Source organism: Protopterus annectens, chromosome 8.part0, assembly GCF_019279795.1.
Source record: "Protopterus annectens isolate FY-2018-M chromosome 8.part0, PAN1.0, whole genome shotgun sequence".
Taxonomy (NCBI): domain Eukaryota; kingdom Metazoa; phylum Chordata; order Ceratodontiformes; family Protopteridae; genus Protopterus; species Protopterus annectens.
In genome coordinates, this window is record NC_056741.1 from 891,390,410 (window position 1) to 891,408,434 (window position 18,025).

General features: G+C 38.8%; 1 protein-coding gene across 1 annotated transcript in view; it reads right to left on the reverse strand.

The window, feature by feature from the left end:
* BGN (biglycan) overlaps nucleotides 1-18,025 on the reverse strand; it is a 376,091-nt gene that overhangs the window by 55,833 nt on the left and 302,233 nt on the right. The window contains exon 4 of the mRNA XM_044080413.1: nucleotides 2,377-2,590. Coding sequence (XP_043936348.1) covers nucleotides 2,377-2,590 — 214 coding nt within the window. The remainder of the gene's footprint in view (nucleotides 1-2,376; nucleotides 2,591-18,025) is intronic.

Genomic DNA, 18,025 nt, shown 5'->3' on the forward strand with positions numbered 1-18,025 from the left:
AATTATTTTTACAAGCAGAACATCAAAGCAGAGCAGTGGTTTGAATTTTTTTTGTCTAGGTTCGTTGGGATTACATTTTTTTTTGTATTCAGACAATGCCATCTTCTTGCCCTCAAGTGACTGTGCATGCTCTTTGCATGCAATAGAATATTTTGCTTTTGAATGTGAGGTGGTTAGGAGAAAATCTGATATGTGTAAATCAGAGATCATGGTTCTGTCCTGGTAAAGAGTTTGCCTTAAGTGTGTATGACCATTGGCATGCAGTGGAATAGCTTACTGCAAAATGTGAAGTATCATTATCTGTAACATCATTATAAGACTGCCCTCACTACTGCTCCCCAAGAAATGAAATAAAAGGCTACATCAGTACCCCTAGAATTAAAGCTACATATGATAAAAAAAGACCAGGAGAGCTGTGACATCATTCACAGCATCTTACTAGAGTTAGGTGCTACTTTGTACTCCTGAAAGATGCTAAGTAAAGACAATATACATCTGTATGCCTACTAGATCCAGTAGGATTAATTCATTTGCAGTTACCTACACTAACTCAAAAAGTAATTCTGTTCTTCTAAGGTTAATGCCTGTTTCCTTTTTGGGGTAACATTTTTAGTTTTAGTGTTGCTCTGATATCAATGGTCTAATTGTCAGAAATTGTTATACTTTTAAGTACTATGTTAAATCATGTGATTTGCTGACATACCAATCCATTGAAACAAGACAATGTTTCTTATACTCAAAATCTAGTTGTAACATAAAACTGAATGCAAAATGCACACTCAGTATAGGCTTGCTTGTTTGTTTATATATTTGTCACTTGTGAATAAAAGGTAAGTAGGATTGTCCACAGATCCCTTTCAACTTTGATCCAAATCACAATGTCTACTGTAAGTGCCTAATTAATAAGTTTATCTGTACTATATTTGAATGTAACTGCTGTCTCTGACACTTTGCCCCAGTTATAGCCCAAAATCTTCCCAGGACCACTTCACTTACATTTTTATTACTTAATTACTTACTTAATTAATTAATTAATAAAATGCATACAAGTACTGAAACTACTGCAGTAATCAGCTGTTACACATTTGACATATTTAGTATGATAAAGTGCTTGAGCTAGGAAAGGCTGACATCAATGTCTTGTGCAGCAAAAGTAATATTGCGGAATCTGCAAAATACAGTGTCTACAGAGAAGTGAGTAGTGAATAAAGCATTGTGGTATGAGAAAGGAAAATAAAACTGTAGGCTGGAAAAATAAACCAGTTGTATATCTGTAGTTCACAGTCACTAAATAGTAAACAGGGATGTCTCTAGTCATTGATGAAATCAAAAACAGAATGTTAGAGATTGTCTACACTTCTGTTATTTAATGAGCAGCTTTGTATGTATACATGTCTGTAGGTATTCTATAGATCTACCTGGCATACATTTGTAGATTTCTATATCTATTGTCTGTAGCTGTAATAATTGCATGTGTCTATAATGTATACTATATGAGGGTTTGTGTGTGTTAACATTTCTAAATATTAAATGTTTTCTGTCAGAACAAAATATCAAACACAAAAACATGAAAGCACAAAACATAGCAAAATTTCCAAATTGGATTTAACATTGCTCCATAAGGGGAGAAGGACCATTTTCTTTTCCCTATTGTGATTGGCATTTAGTGATATGATGTTTTTTTTCAGTTTTCTGACACTCCAGCAAAACACATTTGATAAAATGCATTGCAATCATAGACAGATATAGAGAGATTGCAGATATATGTAGCTACAGACCTTTATATTTACATATAGACAGATTTGCATGCACAGATGCAGAAATGTACAAATATGTGTGTGTGTGTGTGTGTGTGTGTGTGTGTGTGTGTGTGTGTACAATTTAGAAAGAGCTGTTCTGAAATGTTATACAAACTCAAACACATGCAGGTAATACCAAAATAACAATAAATATGTGTAGAAAACACATACATTTGGTATGAAACAATCAACAAAAGGATAAACAAACAGGTTATACAATTACATATTATTGTCCTGTTATAAGGAAAATGTACTCTTCTATAAAAACAATAGTAATTATAATATTTCTGACCACATCTACCTTCTGATTAAGTCTGAGTCATATCTACATATATCAGCTCATCTGATATGAGTTGATTCTTATGGTAAGACTTCAGTGGATAATGAATAAATGACTGAGGTGACTGCCCTTTGTCATATTTGGAAAGATATACCTTCCATTGCTCAAAAATGGTCCTAGGCTCTCCAATGGCAGTTCATTCTTTACTAGAACTCCAGCAGAAACCAAACATACAGATCATTTTTCTAAGGCATATTTAAGACTCCTGAGAGCGGACTTCACATTTCCAGCACTTACCAATGCAGTTCATTGACTTGAGACCCTTGAAGATTTCCTTTGGTATCTTCTTGATCTTGTTTTCATGAATACGCAGCTCAACCAGTGAGGGGGGCAGGTTGCGTGGGATCTCAGTCAGCAGGTTTTTGGAGAAGTATAGCTTGTGCAGCTTGACCAGTGGCTGGAAAGCCTTTGGATGTACCTTGCTTATTCTGTTGTTGACCAACACAAGAGCCTGAAATGGTATTGGGATCTTTGTTAAACTTGTAGGCACGGGAGTAACAATCCTTTTATTCAGTAACAGAAAAGAGGCATATGTGAAGCATTAGCAACAGGTGTTTGAAGTGCATTAAATGGAAGAAATACATAAATTCTTATGCAAATCAGCTACACGTAACTATTTATAGGTAGATACTAGGCTGTCACTCTGCAGACTATTACAAGCCTAGTCAATAATCAGAAGTCAGAATCATACCCTGCAGCTTGTATCTCTGAGATAAAGACCTTAACCATTATGTCAATTTATCCCCATTCAATTACCAGCTGTCCAGTGTGGGTGAGAGTGACTATATTACACAAACAATTATTAGTAGAACACTAGATCTTTTCACTAATTATCAGATATGCTGAGTGATTAGTTTTTCTGTTACAGTTGTGTGGTTGTCCTGTGGATATGGATGGTTTCTCCTGTCTAATTGTGTGTGTGTGTGTGTGTGTGTGTGTGTGTTAAAGATTTGTATAGCCTAGTGGGCTAGTGCAGTAGGGTGTTGAGTCAGATTATGATTCTAGTAGTAAAAACATTCTATAAATTGGGTTAATGAATCAATTTCCTCTCTGCAAGAGGTATGCTGAGTATGCACCGACCCTACATATCCATAACTTTTTCAGTAACAATGCTTCCTTCCAAAACCCTACACTAAGCAGTTCAATGTGCAAGTAAATCCTTCCATGTTTGCACTGCAGCTTAATACATGCAGTCTTATAAGGAGAAGTCCCCTATACTGACTCTGTGCAGTAACATGAGGTAGGAAATAAACTTATACAGTAGACACAATGTTTCTTGAGTGTGATTGGATTATGACCATATGGCTAGCCCATTTTGCCTGTAGTAAACAAAAAGTTTAGACTTGCATAATAAGTTATTAAGCTGGACTTGTTAAGTACCAGATACGTAACCTCCCCTAAGAATACCTGCCACATTTACATTATAAACAAAATCTTCACTGGGCCTTAAAGTAAATTTTCTATGACAACAATAGAAAAGGCAGATTCAAACATATTTTTATACATGTTATACTCTTCCTAGGAATAAACAGAATAACAATATCACATGTTGTTTGTTGTACTTTTTCTACATCTGTTTAAGTGACATTTGAAAAATGCTCTTCTTATATTGTTCTGCTCTTCTGGTAAACTTCTTAAATCTACTCAGTTTATTTAATACCTAATTTTCTGGATGTAGAATTATTGTTAGGCAACTATACCCTCACGGATTTGTTAAGTACTATGAATGTATATGTCCTAAGGGCTGCATTTCATGGCTGGTTTTCATACCTTAAAACTGTGGTTTGAATTAAAAAAAAAAATAGATGGGAAGCTTAAGTTAAGCTTAAGATAAAAAAAGTTTTTGGGCAGTGGAATGGTGCAGCAGTTAGCATTGTTGCCTCACAGCAAGAGGTTTTCTGGTTCGATTCGCAGCTGGGGTGCTTTCTCTGCAGAGTCTGTATGTCTTTCCTGTATTCAAGTGGCTTTCCTCCAGGTACTCTGGTTTTCTCCCACATTCCAAAGACATGCATCTTGAGCATTTCTCCCCTGGCCTCTGCTGAAAATGGGCTCTGTTCCAGTCAAACCTTCCTGGTAAAGAAATGTTAAATAAATTAAATAACTCACATTTTCTTATGAAAAAGGAAAAATCAGGGAACACACACAGCAAAGGAGACCCAGACAACCAACATAAAATTAAAAGGTCTGTAATAAAAAATTGCATTTATATAGCATATATATGCATATAATTGTGAATGCTATACATTTTCTGGAGTCATCTGCCTTTCCCACTACAAACACACAGATTTCTACTTTCAATATAATGATTTCAAACTTCTTCTTAGCAGATGGAGATTGTCTTCATTCAGACTTAAGGGTTATCCCACAATAACATTTCAAGAAAAATATCTACAAGGTATGTTCATAGCTTTTTTGTTCTGAATTCCTATTTGGAAAAAATATTTTTTAAAAGCAGAAAGAATGCATGTGACACACATTGTGCAATTCCAATTTGCGCACGCGAACTCAAAGAAGCTTTGTTGATATGTACTTAAATTTGTATAGGCATAATCCATCATCTGTCACTATTCACAACAACATCTGTTAATGATCATTCCTTACAAACAAGCTTTAAATTGTGATAAAGAAGACAAGGGGTTGGTAAACATTTGGTTAGTCACAGCCCTGCTAGCCTCATATTGCTAAACTTACCATATCAAAAGGTGCAAGAGTTCTTTAGAGAAACACATGTCTGGAAAACTTGAACTATTCAGAAAGGCTTTAGGAGGTGTCATTATATTCTATTTCTTACAAGTTGGTTAGAGGAGACTTCTGTCTAGTTTATAAGGTAATATCTGACCTAGGTATATATGAAAGTCTGTACCTAGATCTATCACAAGACTGAGGAAACTACTATTAAAATAAACATTAATAGCAACAAAAAAAAAAAGGAAAGATACATAATCCAATGTTTTCCAAGATTAAGAAAACAAGCTTTAACTTAGAATAAGACATTAATGTGGGTATAGCCAGGGATAAGCAACAATGTATTTGTTTGTGTCTTTCAGCTTTTTTCGGTTAGGGGTTGCCACAGCGGAACTCCGGTCCGCTAATGATTGGCAGTAGAGTTTTACATGCTGGCTTGCCGGGCCTAACACACAACCTTCAAAGAAGGAATGCCCGTTCACGCATGTCGCCACACAGAAGACGCTCTAACTGAGAATCGAACGGGCAATGTCTAACTGTGAGGCGACAACGCTACTGCAGCACCACCATAAGCAACAATGTATACCTTTTAAAAATAATTAAAGCACAGTTTGTCAGATATCACTAAATAAAAGAGGGGATGTGACCAGCTATATGTAAATAGTGGTGGAAGAATGTTTCTAACACAAAAATGTACACGCAGAGTGATGTTTCCTTTACATGTAGCAGGTGTTTTGTTCAGTTGTACCTAATTCCAAGAGTTAACAGGAACCTGCTTGTATTTGTAAAAACAAGTTTGCTGAATTAGCATTTGGAGTTCATTTGAAAGAGAGCGCTGAGACAAGTCCTAACAGAGAGATTTTGCCCTTGGTAAGGTGATCTAAGCATCCATGGCAATGGCTCTAGACTAGAGGACCAACCAAAGAGAACAATTGCAGAGAAGAAGCTGGAAAATATTTCTTCGAGAAGGAATCCATAGGAAATTCCCATAGGAGATGATTTCCCTGCATTAAAGACTGAACTGAAGGCACCAGTCGTGTGTTTAGTTAAAAGGAGTTTTCAGGGACTGAGAAGGAACCCTGTTAAATGGAAAGTATTTCCACAAGGTGTATTGGAAGAATTGGTATCCAGTGTTTGAGAAGCTATTCTTTTGTGTGAGATAAATTAATTGCCTGTGTATAGTATAATTACAGCCTACTGAGAAGAGAAAGCAACAGAATGAGAGCTGTGCAGTGTGCAAAAATAGTTTACTTACAAGTGTGGAAATGTACAAGGGTGGATGGACTGATGTGTGAAACTACTTTTCCTTGCTGAACTGTGGCAATGTTTATGAGTGACTTAAAGAGAAAGAATACAATTGTTTATAAGTATTGAATTGTTAAATCTAAGGAAATATTATGCCTACAAATGGGGATAGTTTCCACTGTAGGTCACTGTGGCAGTAAAATGGTTAGTCTATCTTGTAGGTGTAGTACAGATTTCCAACATAAAAAATGTGTGTCTTGCAATTAATTTGCCATTAGTCTGGTGACATGTTGGTAAACTAAAGGTTGCATGAGGTTTGCCAGAAAAATGAAGAGTATGTGGTTACCACACAGAAGTTAACAAGTGGATCAGATGGCTATTAATGCTGAACAACAGAGTTTATTTCAAAAACTACAGAGGGTTATCAACAATCAAGAACTTATGGAAAAGGTAATGAAGACCTTTTAGGAGATATGATCATCTCACAAATTGCCAACTAGCAACAACAGGAAGTAAATCAGATACTCTCCTAGAATTTTACAGCCCTGCAAGAAAAGAAAACAGACTGGGTGAAAATACAGAAATATAGAATTGTAAATTAATTCATGGGGTGCTGTGTCTAAACAGGAAGAGGCAACAGTAAGGATGGAACAAACATTTTTTTCCAAAAATTCAAATAAAATGGCAGAGGGTTTCATAAACTGTTGGCTTAACTAAACCAGCAAAAAAGATGCCAAAGAAAGCTGAAAAATAAATTTTTGGTTTGTCCAAAAGACTCTATGTTAAAACAGAGGTTGGTTTCACTGATGAAAGAGAATGAGCAATTAAAGAAAGACGCTGAAAGCATGAAAAGTTATAGATGTGGTCTGAGCAGCTTTAGAAAGCTCAAAGACAAACCAACATGAAATTAGCTTGTTTAGTAGAGTTATAAGAAACAGTGCATAAACTGGAAAATAGCAATGTGAGCAAGTACTAGAATATGAATGAGAAAAAAATAATTCATATTTAAAGTCAAGCTGATATTGTTGGTTTACAGAGTGATGATGATGATGATGATGAAATATGATGTTTGCAAACTCTTGATGATGCTGTTCTTTATTTAAAAGCAAAACACCATGTCATGGAAACCAAAACTGCATTGTTTAAAGCCTAGCACAAAGAGACTGAAAATAAAATTAATAACTATGCACAAACTTCCATTCCCAGTGTGTGAGTTGGTGCATATCACCCGTTCTTTTTATTTATCCTCATTGTTAAGCACCATTAATCACTGTATCCATTTGCTTGTTTGTAGTAACTTTACATTTCACTGTGTCAGCTATTGGCATATCATTTGCTGGTTCATGTCAAGCCAACAACTCTCCTAAAGCAAAACATGATACTCTGGCCCAGCGTACATAGTAAAAGAATTCTGAAAGTGCAAATAAAGAAAACTGATGGCAGTTACCAGCAAGGTGCTTAAAAAGGCTGTGTGTAAAGAGATTCAAAGATGTAGGAGTCACCTCACTCATTTTGAAATGTTCTTACTGATTTACAGCATTGTTGATATGTAGCAGAAAGAGAAAAATAAGCAGATTGCAGGAATTTAAACTATGGGAAGTGCACAAAACAGAAGGTATATCAGGTTACCAGACCTGGAAGACGAAAGTAATCTCTAGAGCAAAACAGAGGACTCATGGGCAGAACAGTAAAGATAGTATTAGCCTAGAAGACATAAAGACAGCCAACAAAACTGTGATATAGTACAACAAACTTGTGAGGCTTGTGTGGTCACAGAGCACACAGATACAGATCCTGAAGCTGTAGAAACTACCCAAAGTAAAACTGAAAGTTTCCACAATATCTCAGATATACTTAATGTTGAATATAGTATTGTCATGTAGTCTAATCTCAAAGACTCACCAACTGTCTGATTCAAGCTCATCTCAAATAGATTTACAGATACCAACGTGTAAACATTTATGAAAACAACAAAATGAACTGTGATTATCTTACCCTTCTAAGAAAGGAAAAAGAAAGTTTTTGTATAAAGGAAAATCCAGTAAGTGAGCCAGGGTCTGAGATGCAGCTTGTGAAACGAAATAATAAAAATTGTCGAAGAGCATGATATTATAAAAAAAAATTCACATTTTATAAGGGAGTGGAAAGCATAGGCAAGTGACCATAAAAGCAATGTGTTGCAGTAAAAACATTACCTCACTAAAGTCTGAAATGCAGAATGAAAACACCAATCAGAATTTTAAGCTGATAAAGAAAGAACCAGGCAGCACAAAGCTTGATACTGAATTAATTCCAGCACAGTCACAAATGGTGTCTGCTATACAAGACCCAGAAAAAGATCAAGCAAGCGCAACTAACAAAGGTGTGCTACTGAGGGCATGTGGTGATGGACATCATCTCTATGATGAGTCCTACCACGAAGTTTTTAAACTTCCTGAAATGAACAAGTGACAGAGCAAACATAGTAGCCTAACAGACTTGAAATCCTGGTGAGCCACCTAGAAAAATAAATGAAAGAAACTCATCAGAAGACCAACAATGTGAAACATCTAAAAGATGGAAACCAAGATTAAACATGAACAGAAGTTGGTGTCTTACACAGGGGAACATACTGCTCCACAAATGCAAAAAGAAGAAATAAGTAACCTGGTGCACCAGAAAGATGTACAGAAGGAAATACAGCTACTCTATATAGTGTTTTGAGGAATCTGAATCAGAGAAGGAAAATGAGTTGCAAACACAAATAAACACGAAGAAAGAAGAACTGGACACTACAAGAACTGTGTATAACTTCATGCAGGAGAAGACTGGCTCCCTTCACCAGAAGGTCATCAGTGCTAATGTCAAGATGAATTTCTGCTCAAGGGCCCATAAAATACTTACCAAAACACAACCCTCAGCATCTCTTAAGATTCCAACTCTGGCAGAAGGACAACTAGAACTCAATCCACAACATCTCCAAAGATTCCCACTCTGCTAAAATGTCAAGAACACAACCCACAACATTCCCCAAAGATTCCAGTCCTGGCAGTTGGACATCCGATAGCAGCCAAGCCTTCATCCAACATGTCAAGAAAGGGCAATCAGGTTAATATTCCATACAGAATGACTAAGTCCTCTTTTTGGGATAAAACAGGAGAAGAGTCATTAATGTACACTATAAAAAGAGTCAATTCAAAATGAGATTGTTTATATGTATATATATATATATATATATATATATATATATATATATATATATATATATAAAATGTTAGGCCTATTGTCAACTTGAACATTTCGTGACAAATCATTCCAGATGAAGTTATTCTATACAAAGTGTGCACAGAAGGAAAATATTGGTAAGCAAGTGTTGCAGTGTATACATGCCATATGTAATAAGCTGAGTACAGGTATTAATTGTAAGTGTTTGAATCAACAAGTTGGTAATCTGTACAGGAATAAAAAATGAATGTGCTCTTGCTCAGTGAAATGATATAAAATCTCATTGGGTCAGGATATTGCACCCATTGATGTAACCATTCTTCCAGTGCATGTATGGGAACATAAAAGGGCACTGTCATTCAGTCAGGTCTTCTACTTGGGTTTGGATATCCTTTCCTGGGTGGACTTGATAGCTTGGCCTCAAATATGTCTGATATGGAGAGAAATGTACCACAGTTCAGGGAGAAGTTTTATGTGAAGAAGTATTATGTGACAGAGTCTTAGGAGAAAGCCAGTGTGAGAGAATTTAATGTCATATAGTTCATGGGAAGTCCAATATGAGGAGGTTATATTCCAGGGAAAATGAATGGAAGATAGTTTTATGTAACTTGGTTGAGAGAGAAGGACAATGTGAGGGACTTTTGTATAACAAATCAGAGAAAAGGACTATGCAAAAGAGTTTTTATGTAACAGAGTCAAGGAAGAAGGGCTAGAGGGACTTTTATGTTGCAGAAAGGCTATGGGGAAGGGTGTTAAGTAGCAAACTCCGGGGAAAAGGACTATGTTACAGGGTTTTATTTTCCATAGTCTAGGGAGAAGGGCGATGTGAGGGAGTTTTATATAACATAGTCCAGGTAGAAGGACTATGTGACAGGGATTTATACACAATTAAATAAATACATAAATAAATAAATGAATAAGCAAACAAAAATACATACATACATGCATGAATAAATGTTGACTGGAAAATGTGTGTGGTGCTTTTAAGTGTGCTGCTGCATGGTGAATGGCGATATTGTCAGAGCAGGTAGCTAGATATCAAGATTTTAATTGTAAGTCAATGTTATATATATAATGAAGCTGCTTGAAAACAATAAACTAGGAAGTGTTGTTCCTCACTTGGGGGGATCATGTGAAGGAGGACTCTGGAACTGTAGAATGGGAAAACTCAGTCAGAGGTATACTCCTTGTGGAAGGACTTGCTTACAGAGCTGGAAGTCAGGACTGGGACTGGGAGTGGCCTGCAGCCTTGGATTTTTGTTTTAAATGACAGCCTATGTCCTGCAGAGGCTGTATAGACTGTGAATCTTGGATAAAACTAACCTGTGGTACTGTGCGTTGTGTGCACCTGCAAAGTCAAGTGGTTTAGGAGTCTGATTTACTTTTCACTGGAGAATATAAATGTAATTTTATAAGTCCTGTCTCCAATATGTCCTAAAGAAAGCATTTTTCTAGGAGAATTATGAACATTTGCATGTCCAGATATATATGCCAATGTGTATATATGCCAACCACATGACCACAGTGCCATAAGGAAATTTGCAACTCTTAACAAGTGTGCCATTTAAAGATGTCTCATTTGCTTGAACACTGAAATGATTCTATTAGATGCAATTATTTTCCAATACATTTGTATTATTTGAATCCATTTGAAAATAAAAATGACTATTCTCTCATTTTGAATTTTGGATAAAGGTCTTCAGACTAAGTTGTTTCAGAATTATGGCACTTAACCATATTCCATGCTCTGTACATATTGAAGTAATAACTGTTGATATGAGGTCATTCTGACCACGTTTAAAATTCTAGTGGCTGTTGGCTGGCATAATGAGTGAAAGTTCATATCTTTGCTATGTAAAACTTCCAAGCTGAGTTCATAAATCAAAGGACTTCATCCTTACCATGCCTAAAATCATCTACATCATGCCACTGAGTTAACCCCATATAATTCTGCAGAGAAGAGATGTGCTTGGCATGATCATGAAGAGATTTATGCATCATAGATATAACATGTTTTAGTAACATATCAAGTTGTAAAGAGCAGAATGAAGGATTCTGATAAAATTCATTTCACTGCTGCACTAAAAAAAATATTTTGTCTTATTTCTGAATGACTTGGCTACAAAACCAAAAAAGAATGTAGTTTACTGCATTAAATATCTATAAATAGTATTTTTAACTCAGTTTTTAGTTATACGTGAAACTACCAAACAGTATTTCATAAGACATTTTTCTTAGTTAATGATGAATATTAATGGATGTCCATGTAAACATGTGGTAGAGCACACAAAAAGGGTAGCAGTGTGACAGCACAACCAAACTGTGTTGGAATCAGTGCCGGTTAAATCCCTCAGCCTACAATATGTAGCATCCTGTGAGCAGTGAAAAATCCTGTCACACAAGCTACAGATCTGGGACTAAATGAAAACCTTTTTGAAACCAAGTTGCCTATCTGGAAAATAAACTGAATGTTGTCACTATGGAGAGAAAGAGTGAGCACAGAGAACATTGACATCAGCTTTTTGGCTGTTAAGAGAAATAAAGTTGCTTCACTTATGGCAGGAACTCTTGGAAACATAGCTAACTTAGGTCATGTCTGTCTACTGGGAATCCTCAAGGGCTCAGAAAGGAAAATTTGTTGTGGTGCACTTTTCTGTTTCTCTGTCTTTCTGTCTGTCTGTCTCCTTTTTTTCTTTTCCCTCCCTTTTATTATTTTGAACAAGCACAGTTTTTCAGATAGACTATTTTGCTTACAGTAAATTAACCCCAAATGCAGGCCTTCTGCATATTGTTCTCATGTCGATAGAATCTCAAGGTAGCAGAAATGGGGACTGTAAAACAAAAGTCATGCATCACTGTCTAGATAGCAAACAGATTTTTTTTCTTTCCAAGTTTTTGTCTTTGGATGTGACAACACTAAAATGTTTTCAATGCCACAAATTGTAAATTATATATTTTTACTATTAAGAGAGATATGATAAGATAATAAGATTTCTTTATTGTCATTGTACAAGTACAATGAAATTTGTAGAAGGCCTCCTAAGGTGCATTCATTTATAATGAACATGAACGAATAAGAGAATTCAATACAATACCAAATGATACAATATAATGCAATGCAATGCAGTAAAGAGTTGTTATTGCACTTGGGTATATTGCACATGAAAGGAATAAAGTAAGATGTACAAGAATGTAAACATATACCTTATAGTGCAAATGACTATTATCTGTACTCAGTGTGAGTGTTTAGCATTGTTCAGTTCATGATGTCCCTGGGACAGAAACTGTTCTTAAGTCTGTTTGTCTGAGATGGAAAGGACCTGAAACGTTTGCCAGAAGGCAGCAGCTCAAACAGGTGATGTCAAGGTGACTTTCAAGATGTTGGTTGCCCTGTTCAGACAGCGAGAGCTGAAGAGTTCTCCCAAAGCGGGTAGTGAGCAGCCAATGATTTTCTGGGCAGAGTTAATGATTCTTTGAAGGACTTTCCTTTCTGCTGCCAAGATGTTGTCTCATCTCCTCCTGATATAAGGACAACCACTGTGGTGTCATCTGTAAACTTAATGATGGTATTAGAAGAATGAGAGGGGGCACAGTCATGGGTGTAAAGAGTATACAGAAGAGAGCTCAGCACACAGTCTTGTGGGCAGGGTTGCCAGACGTCTCTATCTGAGCGGGACTGTCCCGGGGTCAGCAGCCGGATCCCGAGTCTCACAATGCCGGTTTAAATCCGAGCGAAACACTCTCTGCTTTTTTTTTTTGATTGGCCCGTATACTGGCATACGGGCCAATCAAAAATCACTAAATACGGAGCTGCTGGTGTTTAATGCGGAACATCAGGCAATTCAGCATTAAACAATAGCTCCATTTTTCGAATTTTTTAATTGGCTCGTATACCGGCATCAAAAATTGGTAAACACGGAGCTACTTGTGTTTAATGTGGAACTGCTTGATGTTCCGTATTAAACAGAAGTAGCTCCATGTTTTTCAGCATTGAAGTGAAGACCTTTTTTTTTTTTTTTTTTTTTTTTTTTTGGTTCTCACTGGTCCTCACTTTGTCCCTACACGGCCAGTCAGAAATCTGGCAACCCTGCTTGTGGGACACCAGTGTTTAGCCTGAGAGGGGAGGAGAGGTACAGGACTAGTCTAACAATCTGAGGATGGTCAGTCAAAAAGCCTTTAATCCAATGGCAGGTAGATTCTGAAGTCCTAGACCAGCAAGGTTAGTGTCCAGTCTCTCTAGGATAACTGTGTTAAAAGCTGAAGTAAACTCTACAAAGATCATCCTCACATAGCTGCTCTACTGCTCAAGATGACAAAGTGCAATGTGTAAGGCAGTGGGGATGGCATCTTCAATAGACCTATGTACTCTGTAAGCATACTGGTGTGTATCCCAGATAACTGGGAGACTGTCCTTGATGCGTCGCAGAACTAGTTGTTCAAAACACTTCATGATGACTGGATTAAATGCCACTGATGACAGGTTTATTTGGCAGTAGAATGATCATACTTGACTTCAGACCTGATGGATGGAATAGTAGATGTAGACAGAGACAGGTTGAAGTTCTTTGTGAAGACCCCACAGAGCTGGTCTGCACATTCTTTCAATACCCATCCCATCACTCTATCAGGACCAACAGCCTTGTTTTGGACTAACCTCTTTGAGCACATCTCTTACTTCATGCTCTTGTACTATGAAGGTGTGGTTGTAGGTGGCTGGTATAGATGACATGAGACTGCTGTGGCCTATCTGCTGGTGTCTAGGTGTGACTGTCTCTGCTGTTTCCACCTCAGAATGGGTGAAGAAATAATTAAATTCCTTGCCATCGAGGCCTCTGCATCAACACCCATAAGGCTACTACTTTATGTACATGTTTCTAGTATTTTTTTAAGGTCCAGACATGAACCAGGCAAAGGCTATATGATACAAGACTAGACATTTTGCAAAGTTTTAATCATGCAGTGTAATGGGTACAACATCTGAACCGCCATCCTATCCCTGCACCACTACCTCACTTCCATTTTTTATATTACAATGTCATGTTTTACAATCAACTTAAATCTAAGTACTACCTATGTAACCCTTTGGCCCATATTACATCCATGCACTATAAGTCAGTATTATTTACTGAGGAAATGGTGTATGTTCCTTGATTTATAATGATGTATAACTCTCTCAGTGGTAGGGAAGGTGTATGAACTGATGCAAAAGGTGGCAAAGTCCTGAACTGTTAAAGTTGGAATTACCTCTATGCAAACCATGGACCTCAAAACCAGATATGTTCTTCATGTTTCACTGTTGCAGTCATCACATTTGGGTTATCCCTGGCAGGGTAGACATCGCACAGCCCGAATACCAGAGACTTAGTATTTCTGCGTCAGTTGCTGTCACTTGTGAACTGATGTCAGGTTGTCAGTGGTATAATGGAAGGCATCCAATGCCATTACATCAGCCTTTCTTGCCGTGGAGCCCAAAGCAGAAGCAGTTCACATAAGTGCTGGTTGGCTGCTACCTGAGTTTAATTTCCAAATTGAAGTTGAAGTCTTCAAAAGCTAAGTACCCCGTTAAGGATCCTTTTTTCTTGCACTAACTGATGTCAGAAAAAGTTAATAATTGTCTCGCCTGTGGAAAGCAAATACCACACTGGGACTTCCACTCTTACTGAATCACTTGTCTAGGCCCAGACCATGACGACCCTCATTGTCACTTCTGTGTTTTGTTTAACGCTAGAACTATTCATCGTCGGGCCCTTACTGTAGCCAGATATTTCTGTTTACAGTCTTCAGACTCCGATATTGCTTCGCTAAGCCATCCAACAGCAGCTTTACCTAAAAAATGTAAAGATAAAGACAGAGACAGACCGAACAGGACCAAACCTTCCAACAACACTTCCGTTAAGCTGGTCGTCAGTCCTCCGGAACTCAGTGAGGCAATTTCGCAGACCCTGATGCCTGCTTCAATTAAGTCGCAGGCTGCTACCAAGACCCTTTCGGAGTCTGGTATGCCGCAGAACTCTTCTTCGTCTAAGGATCGTGCAGTCGTCTCTACCTTGGATGGGTCCAGAGCCACTGTGCAGGCACAGGCTTCCAAGGAATTCCTTTGCAACACCGAATCCCAACATAAACCAATGCTTTCTTTCACGGCTACCGTTCTTTCAAAAACAACTGAGTTCCTTAGGCCCAGGGGTCGAACCACACCCAAGAAACCGACCCTTTCTCAGGTGCCTGCTCCCTTGCCTCAGTCTCAAATGCTTAAAATGATGGAAGACCTTATCATGCTGATTAGGGGAAGCCAAGCCACTCCTTTAAGAAGAAAAAGAGATTTGTCTCCAGTAGTTTTGTCTGAACAAGAGTCAGATGAATCCTATGCATCTGACTATGAAGACATGCAGCTCCTCTCCACATATGAGGATTCTGATGCAGAAGAATCCATTCCATCAGCCTCTCCCCCAGAGGATTTTTCCTTTGAGGCAACCCTGCATACCTTAAGGGAGCATTTCCAATGGGAGAGTCAAGACTACCCACAGTCTAAAAAGACTCAGAGAGTTCCTGGATCTTCCACAACACAGGACCTTAGCCATCCCCCCAGTCCTAGATGTGGTGGATGATGTCTTCCTTGAATCCAGCTTGACTCCAGACACCATCCTTCCTGCTCCCAGAAAACCAGACAGGTACTACAGAGTCCCTGACTCACACAAATATTTTTTTAAAAATTCTACAGCTGTCCCTGAGGTCATTAATCAAGGGCCTAAAGGGATTAAAGCAACTTTAGCTAAGACCCCCTCAGACAGGGATTCCGGAGCACTGGACAGATGGGGTAAAAAAGTATACACCTCAGCTACTCTTGCTATCAGGGCACTAAATTGTCAGTTCCATATCAGCAACATACCGTGGAACAACTTTAACAAAAAAATGTCCTCCTTTCCTGCATGGGCAGAATCTAAAGATTTGCAGGACTTAATGCATTCTGCTAGTCAAGTAACTAAATACACTTTGCACTGTGGTTTTGATGCCCTCGAAGCTTCTTGTAGGGCAGCAGTCACCGGATCTGTCATTAGAAGACATGCATGGCTTAAGGAACAACCCCTGCCAGACCATGTCAAATCAAAATTGTTGGATGCACCCTTGCACAAAGATAACTTGTTTGGCACTAAGGCAGAAGAGGTCTTTAAAAAGATGGAAGAAAAAGCTAAATCTATGCAGACTATTAAAGATTTCTTACAGGTCCAGCCCCCTAGGTTCAGCAGGCATTTTCCATCCGAGCACTGGTCCTTTCCTACTCTGAGTAGACAGGCACAGCCCAGGCCCTGTGGAAACAGACCCCCCCCCCCCCCAGACAACAGCCCCAGGTATTGCAGAGATCTAAGCAGTGGACTACCTCCACTTCAAAACCAGGGAGTTCTAAGCCACCCTCTTATGGTAAGAACTCACAATGACTTGCCCCTTCCCAACCTCGCTTCTACCCACTTTCACATGCCCCTAAGAGGAAAACTCTCCTTTCACTCAAGCACCTGGGCCTCCATTACCAAGGACCAATGGGTTCTGAACATTGTGACTCGCCCCTTCCCAACCTCGCTTCTGCCCACTTTCACATGCCCCTAAGAGGAAAACTCTCCTTTCACTCAAGCACCTGGGCCGCCATTACCAAGAAGCAATGGGTTCCCAGATCTCCAACCAAATCAGTAGGCAGAGGCTCAAAAGCAAATCCTTTCCCTGCTCTCCTTGGGAGCAGTAGAGCACGTTCCTGCACAGCAGATAGGCCAAGGCTTCTACTCCAGACATTTTCTGGTGCCCAGAAAAGAGGGTACCTGGTGTCCCATCCTTGATCTATCCCTTCTAAACACCTTTCTGGTGATCCCAAAATTCAAAATGTTCACCCTCCAGCAACTGCTATCCATGCTCTCCAAGGATGCCTGGCTAGCTACCCTTGACATAAAAGAGGCCTATCTCCACATTCCTATCAGGGAGTCCTGCAGAAAATATCTCCACTTCAGGGCAGGATCTCAACACTTTCAGTTCTCTGTGCTTCCCTTTGGCTTATCTACTGCTCCCAGAGTTTTCACAAAATACCTGGCTCCGCCCATTGGCTTTTGCAGGCAAAGAAATATTCAAATTTACCCGTACTTAGATGACTGCTTTATTCAGGCAGACAGCCAGGAAAAGCTGCTCAAAGACCTGGCCTTTGTAAAGGACCTACTAACCTCCCTAGGGTACACAAGCAAAAAAGAAATCCAAACAGGTTCCTGACAAAAGGATAATCTTCCTGGGAGCAAGTCTAGACACAGCATCCCAGATGGCATGCCTTACACCAGAGAAACAAATTTTCCTATCATCTTACTTCTCTCAGCTGGCCACCAGGTCCCACCTTTCTGCAAGGAGAATCCTGCAGGCCCTGGGGTTCATGGCCTCTTGCATACTCCTCATTCCATATGCCAGACTGGATATGAGAAAACTTCAATGGTACCTAAAGAGCCTTTGGGGTCAACACTCTCAACACCTGGAAACTCTTTTGCCTATTATTGCTTGCCTGAGGAAGGACTTTCTTTGGTGGGGCAACAGACTGCTCCCACAACAAGGGACTGCCCTTCTCCCCACACCCCACTTTACAGCCCCTCGCCACAGACATATCAGACTATGCTTGGGGTGCACATCTGGGTGACAGGTCACACAGGGCCAATGGAACCCCCAGCAACTCCACCTACACATCAATCAAAAAGAGATGATGGCTGTGCAGCAGGCCTTGATAGCTTTCAAA